Genomic DNA, 16,808 nt, shown 5'->3' on the forward strand with positions numbered 1-16,808 from the left:
GCCGGATCGTCTGTTTGGGGACCAGATGTGCTTCACAGAGCTGTGGAGGCGGCTCCTTCCATCCAGTGGACACGTTGAAAATAGCTGTCGGCCTCATTCTGGCGCCTGATGACGCTGTTCAGAGGCTCATGGGGGGTTTGTAAATGGGCCAGTGTCACAGCGCGGCCTCACAACTTTGTTCGTTTCATGAAAAGTGTCACTGTTACAGGACTCCAGGGCTTTATTCTTACAGCTCGTGTGGTCTCTTATAACACAGGTACAGAGACAGACAGAGCTGAGGACTGACGTACAGGACGTCCATCTTCATGCTTTGTCACATGTGATTTTGAATGGATGAGTTTGTCTTTGATGGTGGAAGCAGCCGGCAGCTCTTAGAGGAAGCGTGCACCGATGAGGCTTTGGGGTCGGCGTTGCCTCCATGAGCAGCTCCAGCATATCGCTGAGGTTGATGGTGCAACCAGGAGAAAAATGTAAACATGAAGACGCACAAACCTGTTTGTGTCGCCGTGTTTGATTACAGACCCGCAAATACAACTGTTATTTACTCAACACGCGGTGCACTGTTAGCACTGGACATGCCAAGGCATCCTTTTACACTCGTGTGTGTTACGGAGCTGAACTGAGCAGAGTCAGTCTGCTCGTCCAAGCAAACGTGGACGGTGGATGAGGACAAGACAACAACCGTCCCTGTTCTGAGTTTGTTGCTGCTGAGGCTGCTGTGACATCAGTGTCTGCTTCACACTGTGCGTTGTGTTTGTGTGTTTTTAGCTTCACATTTCTTACACGTGGTTCAGCTCGTCGTCACATTTTGATCTCAGACGAACCTGATTGGATCCAAAATGTTCAAATGCTGATTTCATGTATCCAGAGGAGGAGCTGTCCAACCCTGTGTCAACAACATCCTCGCCCCTAAACTGACACCCGGCTGGAGACGGTCACGTCTTAATTCAGTCAGTGTTTCTGAGGATGATGGGCACAAGTCTGATATCTCTGTGATTTTACAGGAAACCTGTCAAATCTCTAAAACCCTGAGAAATGAGGAAGCTGAAGATGCTGTCACAGCACCGTAAGACCTCACATTGTGCTAAATTAATGTTGAACCATTGCACGTTAAACACTTTCAGTCGACTTGGATGTTTTTCTTACTCCAACCTCTCCACGTTGGCTTTGGCGTGACTCAGTGAGGTTGTCCGTCTCTTGGCCATGTGACGGCCTGACCACGGCCGTGTGGCAGCTGGACTCGGTGGCATTGATGGATCGGTGCTAATATTAAAGAGCTGTTTCATATTGGTCCACATAAAAAGAACAGGACTGAGCCTCCAGTGTTCGGAGGTGCTGATGCTCAGCGCAGCACTCATGCTGCTAATCCTGTTACGTCACAGATTAGCGGCGTGCAGCCACACGGAGAGAGTGGGTGATGTCGGGACAAGAACATCCCCCAGTGAGCACCGGTCCCTGCAAAAGCACGGCCCATTGGTCCGATTAGGAGCTGAGGAGACGAGGTGTGATTGGAACATACAGCAGCTGCTACACAACATCTGCACTAGTCTGTGGTCTCTCTAGATTAGGATCAGTGTGGAGTATAGACGACAGCATGTGGTTGCATGTGCAGTTTGCTGCTGGGATGTAGCAGTTACCTCCTCCAGCTGCTCTTTCTTCATTTTTCCATCACAAATACAGGACGATGTGTGTGCAGTGTTTACTCACAGTGACCTCCAAAGGTCACAGTGAGAGACTAAACATGCTGTATGCGAGTCAAAGCTTATGGCCTAATGGGGCCTTTCCACAGTTTACTGGTTTCATCAGAGTAACAATGGCTCATCAGCACAAAGTAAAGATGGTGTCAGACCTGCCAGCGCCCTGCAGACATGTTGCAGCTGAGCCTGATTCCCACTGCCAGTCCAACTTCTTTTTCCATATTTGCACGTGAGGATGATGAGAAGCAAACCAGGTGAGGAGCAGAGAAGGAGATGCATATTCAACAGGATGTGTCATGTCACATGGTTTCATGCTGAGTACAGAGTTTAATCTCAATCAGAATACTTTATTAATCCCAAAGGAAATTACAGCAGGCAGCACGCTGATGCTGCATGTGCACTTACAAAGGAAGCCTCTGACCAACTTTACACAAACATCAACCTGCCTTCTGCATGGAGGGCGTTGGCTGATGATGGCGCTTTGCTCAGGCCTTCATCACACTTAGGACTTAAACTGCTACTGTACCAACTAGGGCTGGGCCATATTATACCGTTCACGGTAATACCGGTATAATGTTAGGCAACGATAGGAAAATGAAATATCGCGATAGAATGGGAGTAAAACGCGCATTCGCAGTGCCTTTGTTTACATACGCACATGGCCGATTGTTGAGTGAAACAGATGAACCAGAATTAGTTTGTACAAATGGTGCAACTTCCGTGATGTGGAACTGGTTTGGTGTTTGTCCGTCAGATACACAACAAAGCACATTTTTTTGCAGAACATGCAAGCGGCCGTCGTTATTGTCGGACTAAGATGCTCTTAAATCTGGGAGTAATCTGGGTCCTAAACTCCGTATGCTTCAGGTCAAACAACACTGCAGCATCACTGAGAGTTAAAAACTGTCTAAATTCTTTCATCGTTAATAAAACGAACAGCATTGCTGCTTTACCAGGTGTAACTATAAAGTTTAACTTCCAGGCATCCATGAAAACAAAAGTTATTACATTTAACGGAGTTAGAAGTTAGCAGGAAGCTAGCGGAAGCTAGCGGAAGTTAGCTCGCTAGTTTCCTAAGCATGATATAGCATGTTCTGACTGAGAGATTTCTGAAAAAAATCAAACGTACAGCTCTGCTATCACTTCCAACATAAATGAAGACAGGAAACTAAACAGCAGTGACGTTTGTAGGGTTACTGAAGTTGGGCTAGGTGGTATATAATGATGTGCTACGTGATCGCTAGCGACACAGCTATGTTAGCATAACATAAACAGTGAAGCTGGAGGACGAACACTAACACTTTTCCACTTATAAAAGTTAACGTGAAGGTTCCTCATGGTTAGAGACAAATGCAATCGCATGGCAGGATGCTGTAAACGGACCAAACTTCAGTCAGGAGAACAACTGAGATAATCCATCCACAATACGAGGTTAGTCATTAATATACTGCAACAACATGGGAATAGAGCAGCTGCAGAGAATTCAACATTAATGAATCAATGGTACAGAAGTGGAGGAAGCAAGAAGAATGAGTTTAATAAAGTTTGATTTATCTGACTGCTTTGTTTCGCTTAATATGTCTTATAATCCCGTGCACCTTATGGTCCGAAAAATGCGTACTGCACACTGCAGTTTAATGTTGCAAAGCACCTCTTTTTAACTTCAGTGGATATTATACATGGTTATGCTCAGGATATGTCAGCCCATTTCTACTGGAAATGCCTTTTGGTTAAACTTTCAGCAAGGAATTTGCATTTGCACTGTTACATTTTTATAAAGCTTTAATGTACATAAAAACCAGCTTCTTGTTTAAGTGAAAATAAATGGAAGGTTGTCTTTTTGCGCTAGTAATGTTGTGGAGTTGTATTTTGTCTCGCCACAATTATATCGTCAGTTATATCGTTATCGCAAATTTTAAAATATATATCGTGATAAATATTTTTGGCCACATCGCCCTGCTCTAGTACCAACAACATCTGGACCATTAGAAATGCAATAGGGATGCGTAACATCCTGCATGTGGTGCATGTTTCTGTGTGTTATCACACTGATCAGCCTGTGAACCATAAGTGCTTCTAAATTATGACCCGAACTCTAAAACTGCACGTTCTTACAGAAAGCACGGACACGTTAATGTTTCTTTCTGGATTTTCTGCCACAGTCAGAACTGTTGTCTGAAGGTAAGACACGAATGCAATCAGGTAACGTGCTTACACGAAGCTTGTCTTATACAAAAGGCTTCTGGTGTCTAACAGGAAGCAGCTTTGTTGATGCTCCTTCCTGTTGCGCTGTCAGACTGACCCAGTGAAAACATTGAGTCGTGTGGCAGCCTGTGACAGGCTGGTGATCTTTTGGGATGGACCACGGCAACGAGAAGCTTCTGTGCCTAATATTATGGCTGTGATTGACAGCCTTCAAGAAGACGACTGGAATGAAGAACAGGGTAAAAGTGTGAGCGTGGTGGTTAGTTGTCTGGTCCTGAGAACATCTGTAATAACCTTCTTTTCCAGCTGTTTCTGTCAGATGATGCACGTCCGCCTCGTTTAGCGCTGTGAAAAGCGAAGAATAGACTCGCCGCACACGCTCTGCACCAACGGCTGCGTCACGCTTGTGTTTGACGTGCCAGAGCTCACATTTCCTCGTTTCCCAGGAGGGAGGTGCTGTTTGTGTAAACGCCGGTCTGAAAAAGGCTCACACAAATATGGTCTCTCTTTGTTTTTCAGATCACCAGAAGTTGGAGCGCGAGGCCAGGATCTGCCGCCTGCTGAAGCACTCCAACATCGGTAACTAGAGCTCCTGCTTCACTGAGGACATTACAGTTTTATTTATTTCTGTCGACAGTGAACATGAAAGGTCAGCCTTTAAAGGCTGCCCGTGACGTCACATAGCGGCTCTGCCAGGATATTCGCCCGTGCAGCAGCTCTCCTCAATAACTTCATTACTTCAGTCAAATCAGAAGAGCTGAGTCTTAATCTTAGGGTTAGGGCTGCCACAGCTCTCCTGGCTTCTTTGCTCTGTTGAGTCCTCAGAACGAGTGCAAGAGCACACCCCCACTGCCTCATTCCCCAAACTACCCACTGCAGACTCACCCGTCCCTTATTGCAGCACAAGCACAAGGATACTTTCCCTCTGAGCCACAAAGACCTGCAATTATCACCTCAGCAATGACTTTGTGGAAACTGTCATTTGTTTTTCAGTCCTTCTAGTGAAAAAAGAAAGGGACGGGGGAAGTGACAAATGAGGGGATGATGGGGGTTATTTGGTTTGCTGGTCTATTGTGAGCTTGTCTGAATCGGACTAAGCAACACGTGAAATTGGAGGGTTTAGTGTGAAAGTGATGGGGTTTGTGTCCCTGCTCACAGCACGAAACCAAGGCTGACTTCATTCTGCTTTAACGTGGTTTAGTGTCGCACAGACGTGCTGGCTGAACTTACAGGTTACAGAAAAATGCTGCTGTATCTATGTAATGTGCTCTGTTGTGTCAATAACATGAGCTCAGCTCTTAGTCATTTATACGATGTCTAAATCGTGTCTGGACACTAAATATATGTAAACACAGATGAACGGGAATAAAAAGACTAATTTATCTATGAGCAGTTATTTTAGAGATCGTGCTGTTAGATTTACAATGTGTCCATATTTGTTTGATCTTTAGCAAACAAAAGGCAGCTGATTAAGATCAAGTTTGAACAGGTAACCGTACACTTGGCACGCCTCTTACCAGTATCGTCCCAGCAGCATCCAGCTCCACTGCAAGCTCATTGCAGTGACGGATCTCTGATGTCGGCCATGAGAGGAGCTGATGGAAATGCCAAAGATCCCCACAGCGAGAGCGTTCCCTTTGGTCTCTTCATCCACTCGTATGTTGGACTGTCTGAGCTTTCGTGAGCGCTGCTGTTAGAGGAGTCTTTGATAAAGTCCATTATTGGTCACAGCAAACGTGTCTTACATGTGGAGCATGAAACCAGCATGTGACCTGTTGTTTGCCGAGTTCAAGCCCAACATCAATCAGGCAGAATTAGACGTGAAGAGTTCTCGATGTGTTTTCAGAGTAATGAATAAATCGTCTGCAGTTACTTGTAAAGTCTGTTTCCACAGGTCCACAGGTAAAATGAACTGTGTTTAAATTGCTGCTGCAGATCTCTGCACACGTGCAGATCTGAAGTAGAAAAACGCCGTCCTCATCAGCTGCTGGTCACGTGGTGCCGGGGCAACAATGAAAACGTAATTTTCCCCTCCTTCTCCCACAGTGCGGCTGCACGACAGCATATCAGAGGAAGGATTCCACTATCTGGTCTTTGACTTGTAAGTGCTGCCTTTGATTGTTACATGTTCCACTAATGCACCACGAAACACGTGTGACTGCGCAGACCACACCCACATCTCACACAAGACGGGTAACCTCGCCGCTGTCCCATGCACCGCCGCCGAGGCATCTGGGGAGCATAAATGCAGCGTGTTGCTTTACTCTAGGGCTGGGCGATATGACCCACAATTCATATCTCGATATCTTTTAGCTGGATGGCGATATACGATATATATCTCGATATTTTTTAAAGCCATAAAGTAAGAACGAACAGAGAGTTCTTAGTCACACTGTGTCCCAGATGTCACACGGGCACTTTTATTAACATACAGCACAGATGTACATGAAGAAATTACTCAAAAATAAATTATCAGCATTTATTAAAAATAATGCTCCATAAATAAAAGAAAACAATGTTGTTTTTGTGCATAACAAAGAGCTCACAACTGTGCAGTCAAAATGTAAACTAACAGACGCTGAGCACAATAACAAAGATTTCACAGCTGCTCTGTTCCCGCTTCATAACCACGTCTCTGAACAGCTGCCATTTATGGTCCTTATACACAGTACGGTAATATTACGTCGAAGCACAGTACGTATCACTCTGCGAGGCTCAGCCGTAATGCTCCGACAACCCATCAAGCGGTGCAGCTCCGTAGCTTACCAAAGTCGTAAAACATTTTTGACAGATTGCTGAACGCCGTGTTCCACCTAAGATCGGTTCGCGGCCATCAAGCACAACCAGAATTCATACATAAGGCGCGCTGTCAACGTTTGAGAAAATGAAAGGATTTTAGGCCGTGCACCACCTCTGGGCTGCATGGCGTTAGCGTGGTTAGCTCGTTAGCGTGGTTAGCTCGTTAGCGTGTTTAGCTCGTTAACACGTTGACGCCGTCCAGCCCCACGCACGGGGCGATCCACACAGTAACTCGCTAACGGAGATTTGCCGTGTCCATCTGGTCGCTGCCTGCAGGTGAAGCGATGGGGGAGGAGGGGGAGTTGTGTTCAGTGAAGGAGAGGCGGAGTAACATTGCGTAGAGACAAAATTGGACGAAAGAGAGGCAAACCTGTGGCTCCACAACTATAATTATAACGTAACATAGACTTTATCGATATAAAGGATATGGTCACATCTTATATCTCATATGAAAATATCTCGATATTTTTAAAAAACTCGATATATCGCCCAGCCCTACTTTACTCCATCTGCTCAGGCACATCCTATACTCCTGCATCCATATAAACATATAAACACGCTGAGATTACTGCTGGCTCACACAGATGGCAGGTATCTGTTCCAGAGTGTTAGGGAAACTATTCTAAAACACTTCTTCAGTAAAGACTCAGAGAAGAGAAACACACAGAGTTCTTGCTAGCAAGGGCAGCTCCCTACTGAGAGACTCCGGTGAGGAACTGCCCTGGTCTTTATTTATACTCCATTGAACGTGTGTGTGTGTGCGTGTGCGTGTGTGTGCGTGTGCGTGTGCGTGTGTGTGTGTGCGTGCGTGTGCGCGTGTGCGTGTGTGCGCGTGTGCGTGTGCGTGTGTGTGTGTGTGCGTGTGCGTGTGTGTGCGTGTGCGTGTGCGTGTGTGTGTGTGTGCGTGTGTGTGTGTGCGTGTGTGTGTGTGTGCGTGTGCGTGTGTGCGTGTGCGTGTGTGTGTGTGCGTGTGTGTGTGTGATCAAAGGGTCATAAAAGCCACATCCTTGGTCAGGAAGAGGGTAGACCTCCCTCACCCTAGATAACATTGGTGAGGAAGTCAAGCAGTTAAAGCACTTAGACTAAAACAGACGTAACTACGTTAATCCTACCATAAAACAATAAGAGAAGGTACGACCTCTCTCGTGCTCCCAGGATGTGGGGGTGCATTCTAGTGTGGAATACACACCAAGCCTTTGCAGCCTGTTAAAGATCACACACAATTAATTATATGCCTCTAAGTATACATGCTTGAATATTTCCTAATACAAATAACTACATGGAGTATTCTACCATATGCAAACTTATATCACTAAAAGATTATACTGACTACTAAATACAATTTTCCATTAACACAGAGCCATCTGCTGAATGTCTTTTTTACCATGTAAGAATCCCAGTTTCCCTGAGTATCCGGCCTGAGTCGCATGGGTTAAAGCTGCTTTTCTTTCTTATGCTGACAGCTCATATTCAGTGTGTGATATATGAGCGATACGGGTGCTATTGCTTCATATATCTCTTTAAAAACGTATCATTTATAAAGATGCTACGTTGCTCCTTCACTGGGAGGAGAGGTTGTACCAATCCAGTATGAGTCTACAAAATACTTATTGTAGAGCAGCTCTGGTGTGAAAATCCTGTGAGGTTCTGGAGTCATCGTGTTCACGTAGTTGGCTGTCACTCCAGAAGGAGGCAACGTGGGTCTTCAGATTGATGCCACAGACAAACTTGTTGAGGGTCAAGGTTTCTGAAAGAGCGTGAGAGCCCTGCAGAGCTGCCACCTTCATCCATAGGTGCTGCCAGCATTTTGCACCAGAGTCACGCTAACGACCGCACCTCCAGTTTTAACAGACATCGCAGAGATCTGTGGGTGTAGCTTTTAAAGCCAGATGCTTTCTGGCTGTATATATGATTTCAGCTGCTCAGTAATGCTGTTGGGCTGTTGTCTTGGTGAAGTAAGCTTCCCAGGAAATAAGCCGTCTGGCAGCAGGCTGTTCTCCGTTTCACAGTTTGGACTCAGTAAGGCACCAAGAGCTCAAATGAAGCAATCGATGTGCAGAAAGTCCGTTTTAATTCTGCAACAATCTTGAATTCTCCCAACCAATCACAGCAGATGGCCCCGCCCCTCCCTGAGGTCTCTTCCTGTTAGAAGGGAGTTTCTCCTTCCCACTGTCGCCAAAGTTGTGCGTCCACATTGAAACGGCCGTAAACGCTGACGGCCTGCCTCATTTCTGTCTGCTGCTTGTTTACTCTCCGGCTCTTTGAAGCGTGGCGGCAGAATGACGAGGAAAAGCAGCGAGTTTTTCAAATGGACTCACAATGAGGAGGAGTTGCTGCTGCGAGTAACACAAAAGTACAAAAGCGAGTGAGAGTTAAAGATGTGAAGCACAGCTCTCTGCAGCTTTAACAGAACAATGCTGTGTAACGCCCTCTGCTATCTTTGGTTAATTGGTCACATGACTGCACCACATGACTGACCTGCGTCATCTTTTTCGAAAAGGCTCCGGGTTCGATGTCCACACTGTGACGCAAAGATGACGTTTTCTAATGTTTCCGCTTTGGAGAAAACGCTGAGTTTTCCTTGACCGGAAACGGCGTCTCAGTGTGGACGGACGCCAAACGGAGAGAAAAAACCTTCGTAGGAGTCAGGATCCTTCCTCCAACGCTGCTCAGTGACTGCCTCCTCCCTGCTGTGTGTCATCAGCTGTTGTTTGCAGTCATATCTGGCAGCCAGAAAGGAAATGGCTTTCTAAACTCGACGAGCAATAATAAGATCAGAGTTGTGTCTCCTTCCTGGCCACGAGCATCTCCTCTTTTCCCTTCATTGAATCATTGCCAGTATGGATGCCGGGAGACTCTCGCAGTGGGTTAAACCACAAACCCTGGATGAGAGAGGGCATGGCTGCAGCACCATCAAGTTGTTAAAGGGCATTTAGCTGATTTACTTGGCTTAACATCGTCTTTGAACATCTCCAGACTCAGCTGCAACCTGATTCAGTTGTTAGTGCCACTTGATTTGATCTGTGTTACTTGGAAAATCTATCTGACTTGAGTCATGGAAATGTTTTCAGCTGGAAGGAATTCCCCTCCAGCTGAAACGGTAATATTGTTGCCTGGCTGCATCTGCTGGGATCAGGGTTTTCCTCCTCGTGTTCCCAGCTGGGCCCAGTCCCTACAGAGGGATGGAGTTTCTGCTCTAACGTGTGAGACACATGTAGCTGTAGCCACTTTAAAGAGCTGACGTCTCTGTGACCAGCAGTAACTTCAACAAACCAGTCTGAATGGGACCAGTGCTGTACGTGTGCTGGAGCCACACATTCCCCCTGCAAATGAAGTGAAACCAGCTTGTTTCTGCTTTTTGTTTCGCTGTGTTCGTTCCCAGAGTCACTGGTGGCGAGCTGTTCGAGGACATCGTTGCCAGGGAGTACTACAGTGAAGCTGATGCCAGGTCAGTGTGAGCTCTTTCCTTTCTGCGTTACTGTAGACGTGTCATGTGACTCGCTCTCCCTCGGCAGCAAAGGCGTATTCATGCAGCCACAGTGAACTAGAGCAGACACACAATGACAGCTGATCACAGTGGATGTTTGCAAAGCTCATCATGCCTCACGTATGCATCTATGCCTTTTGTGCCCCAAACCCTCTGTACCTTTTCTCTGTCCCTTTATGAGGAGGCTCCTTCCTCAGCTTCTGTTCTGCTTATTAAAAATCACCCATAAAGCAAATAATCCAGAGTAGGGATGGGTATCGTTTAGGTTAGGTTAGCAGTGCTTAAACAATGGAAAAAACACAAACTTTGTCCAAAACCTCTCATGTTTAACTGTTTTTTGTAAAAAGATAACAATGTTAGCCTTTTCTGCAGCTATGGGGCATATATGGTATCACTCTTGGCTGGAAGCAGTGCTTAAACAATGGAAAAAACACAAACTTTGTCCAAAACCTCTCATGTTCAGCTGTTTTTTTGTAAAAAGATAACAATGTTAGCCTTTTCTGCAGCTATGGGGCATATATGGTATCACTCTTGGCTGGAAGCAGTGCTTAAACAATGAAAAAACACAAACTTTGTCCAAAACCTCTCATGTTTAACTGTTTTTTGTAAAAAGATAACAATGTTAGCCTTTTCTGCAGCTATGGGGCATATATGGTATCACTCTTGGCTGGAAGCAGTGCTTAAACAATGAAAAAACACAAACTTTGTCCAAAAACCTCTCATGTTCAGCTGTTTTTTTGTAAAAAGATAACAATGTTAGCCTTTTCTGCAGCTATGGGGCATATATGGTATCACTCTTGGCTGGAAGCAGTGCTTAAACAATGGAAAAAACACAAACTTTGTCCTAAACCTCTCATGTTTAGCTGTTTCCCACTTTTTCTTTGGTCATTTTAGCCTTTTTGGCCAGGGTGAAGGGAGTATCTGCCATCAAACAAGAAGACAGCCGCATGTAGCTATGATGATGTTTGCTAGTTCACCTTACATGCATTAATGTAATAACGTGGTTAGCCTACTCAACGTAAATTACACACGAACAACATTAAGCTACTCAGGCAGAGAAGAACGGCTGCTGCTGCATCATCATCCTCATCATTTCTGCTACACTGGCAGGGCTAGGGGCCAGGACTCTCCTCTTCGGGTTTTTGGGGGATGTTGCTAACTCTGGGTCCGACAGTATCAGCTTAAAGCACTTGTTGCAGGCTGCTGAGTTTGCATCTTTTGCCATCATGGCACCGGACACCGGCACCCATCCCTGATCCAGAGTGACTTTTGTGTAACATGTTAAAGGTTTCCATTGCAGGTTTTAGTCCTTCCTGCAGGAGTTATGGACAGTTTCACCTAATTGATGCTGTTTGTGGTGGAGTTTGTGTTTTATATGAAGCAAACTTTGTATTTTCTCTTAACAACTTGAAGGAACAGTTCAGCAGTTCATACGCGTGACTTTATTGAGTGGGTGATGTATTTAGCACACAGATTGGGAGCAGAGGGAAACCCCAGAGTCAAAGAGTACAGCTGCCACCTCAGGCTGAGTGCACGATGGCTGTATGTGATTTTCAGCTTCGGCACTTGTCTGTGGAAGCTTGATGCTTTGGCAGGACTTTACGGTCTGTGCTTGATGTTCTTCAGCCGAGCTCTACGAACGCTTTGGTTAAGCCTCAAACGCTGGTGCAGGTACCTGTGCAGAAATAATTACTGAGGATGCCAAACGTGCAGCAAAAGGTGAGGAACAATGCTGCACGCAGAGAGTGTTAATCGTTTATTCTCAGCAGGCAACAAGACGCAGTGAACAAAATCACATCAGTTTGGTGGCGCCTTCGCCTTCTTCTACGTCCACTTCCACACAGTTTTTGAAGGAAGTCAGCTGGCAAACATCTGGGAGAACTACGCACAGATGTTCTGTGGATGTGGGCGTCCTCAGGTCTCTGATCGCAGACACACTCGATGATGTTGAGATCAGGGGGGCGTCACTTCAGTGCTGCTTGTTCCTCTTTACAGTAACGAGTTCCTGATGAGTTCGGCTGTGTTTGGGCTCCTTAAACAGTCATTCATATTTCTGAAAGCTCTCTTTCTTTACAGCATTTTCCTCACCTGCCTAAGATGTTTGCACAGTGCTGTCCACAGTTTGTCAGACCTGCACAAACGCAGGCTGGTTGTCTAACGGGGCCGAGATAGAGATGGCTCCATGAGCTTGGACAGCAGCAGAAACCTTCGTCAAACACTGTCCCTGGTTCCTGCACCGTAGCTGCTGACAGCTCTGAGTGGCTCTCTCACTGACTTCATACAGCTGGACGCACACGTTTGAATTTATTTAGGATTTTCTCCAATCCTCACAAAGCCAAGAGTCTACATGAAGGCTTAGTTATGTATATACGCCCACAGGAAGTGCTGCAGGAGGCTCTACAGTGACATGCTAATGTGTTGTAGTCATCATGATTGACTACAGCTGGTAGCTTGTCTTTGGATTTGTTTGACAAACTTCAGTGGAGCCTCGCCGTCACCCTCAGAGGAGAGGAAGTTAGGAAGTCCAGGATCAACCTGGGAACCATTAAGGCTCAAGACTGTGGTGAAGCGAGTTTTCCACCACCGTGGTTGGAGAGGTTGCCGACCACACAGTGTCCGTATGGATAAATCTTCAAAATGAAGTTTGACGGTGGGACAGGACAAAGAGCTGTTTGGCCCCGATGACAAGAGGCTTATGTTGAGGAGTAAAGCTGAGGTTCCTAAACCTGAGAGCACCGTGCGGACTGTAGGAGCTGTTCTGCTGACAGCGGTGCAGGTAAGAAACACAGCTGGGTTCTCCAGCAGGACAGGACAACATGCTGCTCCGAGCTCCGCCTCCGCTTCAGGGCCCGGACCACGAGCCAACATGTTCAGATCGGTGACGGTGGTCAAATATACCGAGAGAATCATCCCCGAATCCTGTTGATGGCTAAAAGCATCATTTTAAGCTGTGTGACTGTAGAGAAATGCCAAATAAATCCAAGCTCGTGCACCGTTGCTTTCAAAGTCCTGCAGGAGAAGAAAACGTGCACTCACATTAGAAATGCAAAGCCCCGTAAAGATGCCCAGGACGAGTGGATGGAAACAGCTGAGCTGTTTACCGTCACCGAGCTTGTGCAGCCATCATGTCCATACTGCAGTGTATTCATCGCTCATGGTCACCGCTGCGCCTGTGTAGTCTTTGCTCGTGTTTCTAGTCGTGTCTTTGAATGCATCCCTCGTCTCTCCGTTAAACTTCCTGTAGGTTAGTTTAGCGTCCTCGTGTCTCTCGTGCGTCTCACCTGTGTGCTTCTCCTCCTCTGTTATCTGTTCCTGTGTTTATAGTGTGGCCGTAGGATCCAGAATATTTAAAGTTTACCTTTTTAGGTCCTGACAGTGAGCAAAGTTTGTTACCAAGCAGCTGTATTCCTGACACTTTAGCTGTTTCCTGCTTCCGTCTATAGCAAAGACAGACCTGCCTCTGCAGCAGCTCGCACTGCAGAAAGTCTTCACGCCATCGAACACTGAACTGTTCCTTTTCGATGTTCACCTGTCACTGCAGTGCTGCTCCAGGTGTCTGACACTGACCCGTCCTCCCTCTCCTCTCTGCTTCTGGCCTGGTCTGCCTCCACAGTCACTGCATACAGCAGAGTGTAGAAAGTGTAAATCATTGTCACACAAATGGCTTAGTGCACAGAGACCTGAAGGTTAGTAAGGGCCAACGGTTAAGAGACTCGGCCGTGCTGCATCCACTGCCTGATCAGTGCCACGCCCCCTCCACCAGTCACCCTCGCACATCGCCACAGCTGGGCGTTGTGGGCAGGCTGGCTGGAGACGAGGCGGCGGGATGTGTCGTGCAGGCGGGAGCAGGCAGACGCCATCACAGCCTGCCTCTACTGTACGCCACCAAGTGCATGTAGCATCTTTGCTAAGTGGTGCGCTGACACAGCCGCTGTCAGGCTTCGTCAGAGAGAGGAGAAAGATGGTGTGGTTTCATTATGATCATTGTTATGATTCTAAAGGTGGAGCATCATTAGGTTCAATTCAAATTCATTCAGTGTGTTTACACATAAATACAGCAGAGAAAGTTTGAAGCAACGAATTTGCTTTTTAACACTTTTGAATCTATAAAAATGTGTTTAAGAGATGAAAGCAGGAGCAGACCTGAAGCATCCTCACAAACAGGATGTGCTGCACGAGTAACACTTTCAGCACGACACAGTCAGAATACTCTTAGTTATGCAAGCCTGCATCCAGATGTGGCACGCTTGTGTTACATTTCCACAACTGTCTGTCTCTAAGCACCTCCTAGCGTTTGCACACTCCTTCATTGTGTTGGGAGCAACTAAGGGCTGCAGTGTGTTTCTGAAGGATCGATCCACTGTGCAGGCACACACGGACCCGGGCCCTATTTCAGGAAGCCGGTTTAGAAAACTCAGAGTGAAAAACGATACTCAGGGTTGAGTAACCCCGAACTGTCCACCTCGGAATATTCGGTTTCAGAAAGGCTGATAACAATTAGTTCAGTCAACGCGGAGTTGCTTTAACCCCAAGTTAAGCGCGCGCACGAGGATACATAAAGCCCTGATTAGTGGAGCACAGATTAAGCGAGTCACCATGGAGACGGAGGGAAAGAAGGCGCGGTCAATGTATTTTACAGCGCTTGAGGCCGAAATCCTGATGGCAGCATATGCCGATAACATGCAAATTCTGCGGAAAAAAAGTAACACAGCCTCAGTTGCAAAAGAAAGAGAGCATGCATGGAAAAACATAGCCGACAGAGTCAATGCGTGAGTGTTAATTTAAACATTGATCGAGGGATTTCCACCCATTTAACACGTTATTTTATCATATGTTATTTTATTTGTTATTTTATACATTTTATGTTGTGACGTGATGTGAGCGCAGGTGCAACCCAACAGGCCCCAAACGTTCCTGGCAGCAAGTAAAAATGAAATATAAAAATATAGTCCAAACAGGTAAGGTGTAATTGTATTATGAGCCATAGTGCTTGGTCTGTTTGTAAATCAATTGCAGTTAGAGGCTACATTAATTTTCTGTCTGTAAGCACTTATTGAAATTATCTGAGCACATTACAAGTACATATTTGCTTACTCTGTATGCTCAAATGTGACCCGTTATAGCCAACAGAAAAAAAGCGGAGGCCTGAAAAACAGGTGGGGGTCCTCCACCACCACCACTCACAGAGGCTGAGCAGTTGGCTTCCACATTTGTGATAATGTTGGCAGCATCACATATGATCTTCACAGTGCAGAGAACACAAATTAGCATCCATTACTATAATGAAATAATTTGTTAGTTTGAAATGCTACAGGGAACTATGTACCTGCACATTAATGCTGTGGAAAGACTTCCTGTTCACATAGTCTCCTTCATTTACTGAAGGAGCAATGATTGGAATGTGAGTGCCATCTATACAGCCAATCACGCCTGGGAACCCTGAAAATAAATGTAAAATTTAAGTAGTAGTCCAAGTATCACCACATCATGAATTAAGTTTCGTTCATCCTGATACCTGCAATTTTGTGGCATCCCTCTTTGATGAATCTTGTGGGTCTGTGACCGGGGAACACAAACGAGTACAGGAGACGTTTCAGTGCAACTGTAACATTCCTGACTGCCAGACAGACGGTAGCCTTGGAAACGTGCTCAGCATCACCAATATTATACAGAAAGCTCCCGTTTGCAAGAAACCGAAGTGCAATACAAATAATATGTACAGAACTGAGAGCATGTCCGCGATGTGTCACATGAGCAATATTAGGCCTGAGGATGTTATTCAAATAAATTATAGATTGTGCTGAAAAACGGTAACGTTCACACAGGAAATCATCAGGAAATGATAAAATGTCCAAACGCGCTCTGATCACTCTCTCCCGGCGGAGAATTTGGGCTTCAACATCTACTGGCTCTTCAAGGAAGGGGCACGCCATGTCTGACACTTCCTACAGTCAGGTTTCTGACAAAGAGGCGGAGAAGGTCAGGGTTAGTTGAAGTAAACCTGCTAGGGGGCAGGTTAGCTTCACGGAGTGTGTCGTCATAGTAACTCACTCAGAATTAATCTAAACCCGCTTTGTGAAACTGAAAACCCAGAGTTTTCGTTAACTCAGGGTATACTTACTCAGAGTTTGCACTAAACCGGCTTCCTGAAACAGGGCCCTGAGCTGGTCACCTGATGTCAAACGCACACGGGTCAACCAGCTCTTCTTCAGCGTTGGTGCGTCTGGACCGTGTAGCTTCAGCCCGAGCGTGTCATTAGACGCTACATGTCTGTAATGCTGCATCCATGTTCCATGTTTAGGAGGAACCATGTAACCTACACAAACATGTAGTGAACCTGCAGCACTATATTTGGTTTGTCAGTCACAGGTTGCTTCAAACTTTAACTGCTTCATTCACATGTTGTCTTCAGTAAAGTTTGTAACATTATCCTGTAAAGGGACACACTGTGTCAGCTCCTGTAATAAACCACACTATTCTGTAGCTCCGCCTCTCTGCCCCGCCTCCAGATCTAACCTCTGCTCTGAGGCTCGGGCAGAGAGCTGTGTGTGAGGATGATGATGAAGTTCCAGGATGTGTTTTAACTGTGGCAGCACAGAAAAAGCCCCGTTGAGTGAACG

General features: G+C 46.0%; 1 protein-coding gene across 16 annotated transcripts in view; it reads left to right on the forward strand.

The window, feature by feature from the left end:
* The window catches only part of camk2d1 (calcium/calmodulin-dependent protein kinase (CaM kinase) II delta 1), a 75,132-nt gene that overhangs the window by 30,568 nt on the left and 27,756 nt on the right, over window positions 1–16,808 (forward strand). For all 16 annotated transcript variants that reach the window (XM_026159701.2, XM_026159720.2, XM_026159662.2 and 13 more), the window contains exons 3-5: window positions 4,422–4,481; window positions 5,949–6,003; window positions 10,084–10,149. In XM_026159701.2, coding sequence (XP_026015486.1) covers window positions 4,422–4,481; window positions 5,949–6,003; window positions 10,084–10,149 — 181 coding nt within the window. The remainder of the gene's footprint in view (window positions 1–4,421; window positions 4,482–5,948; window positions 6,004–10,083; window positions 10,150–16,808) is intronic.

This window comes from Astatotilapia calliptera, chromosome 3, assembly GCF_964374335.1.
Source record: "Astatotilapia calliptera chromosome 3, fAstCal68.1, whole genome shotgun sequence".
NCBI classification, from domain to species: Eukaryota; Metazoa; Chordata; class Actinopteri; order Cichliformes; family Cichlidae; genus Astatotilapia; species Astatotilapia calliptera.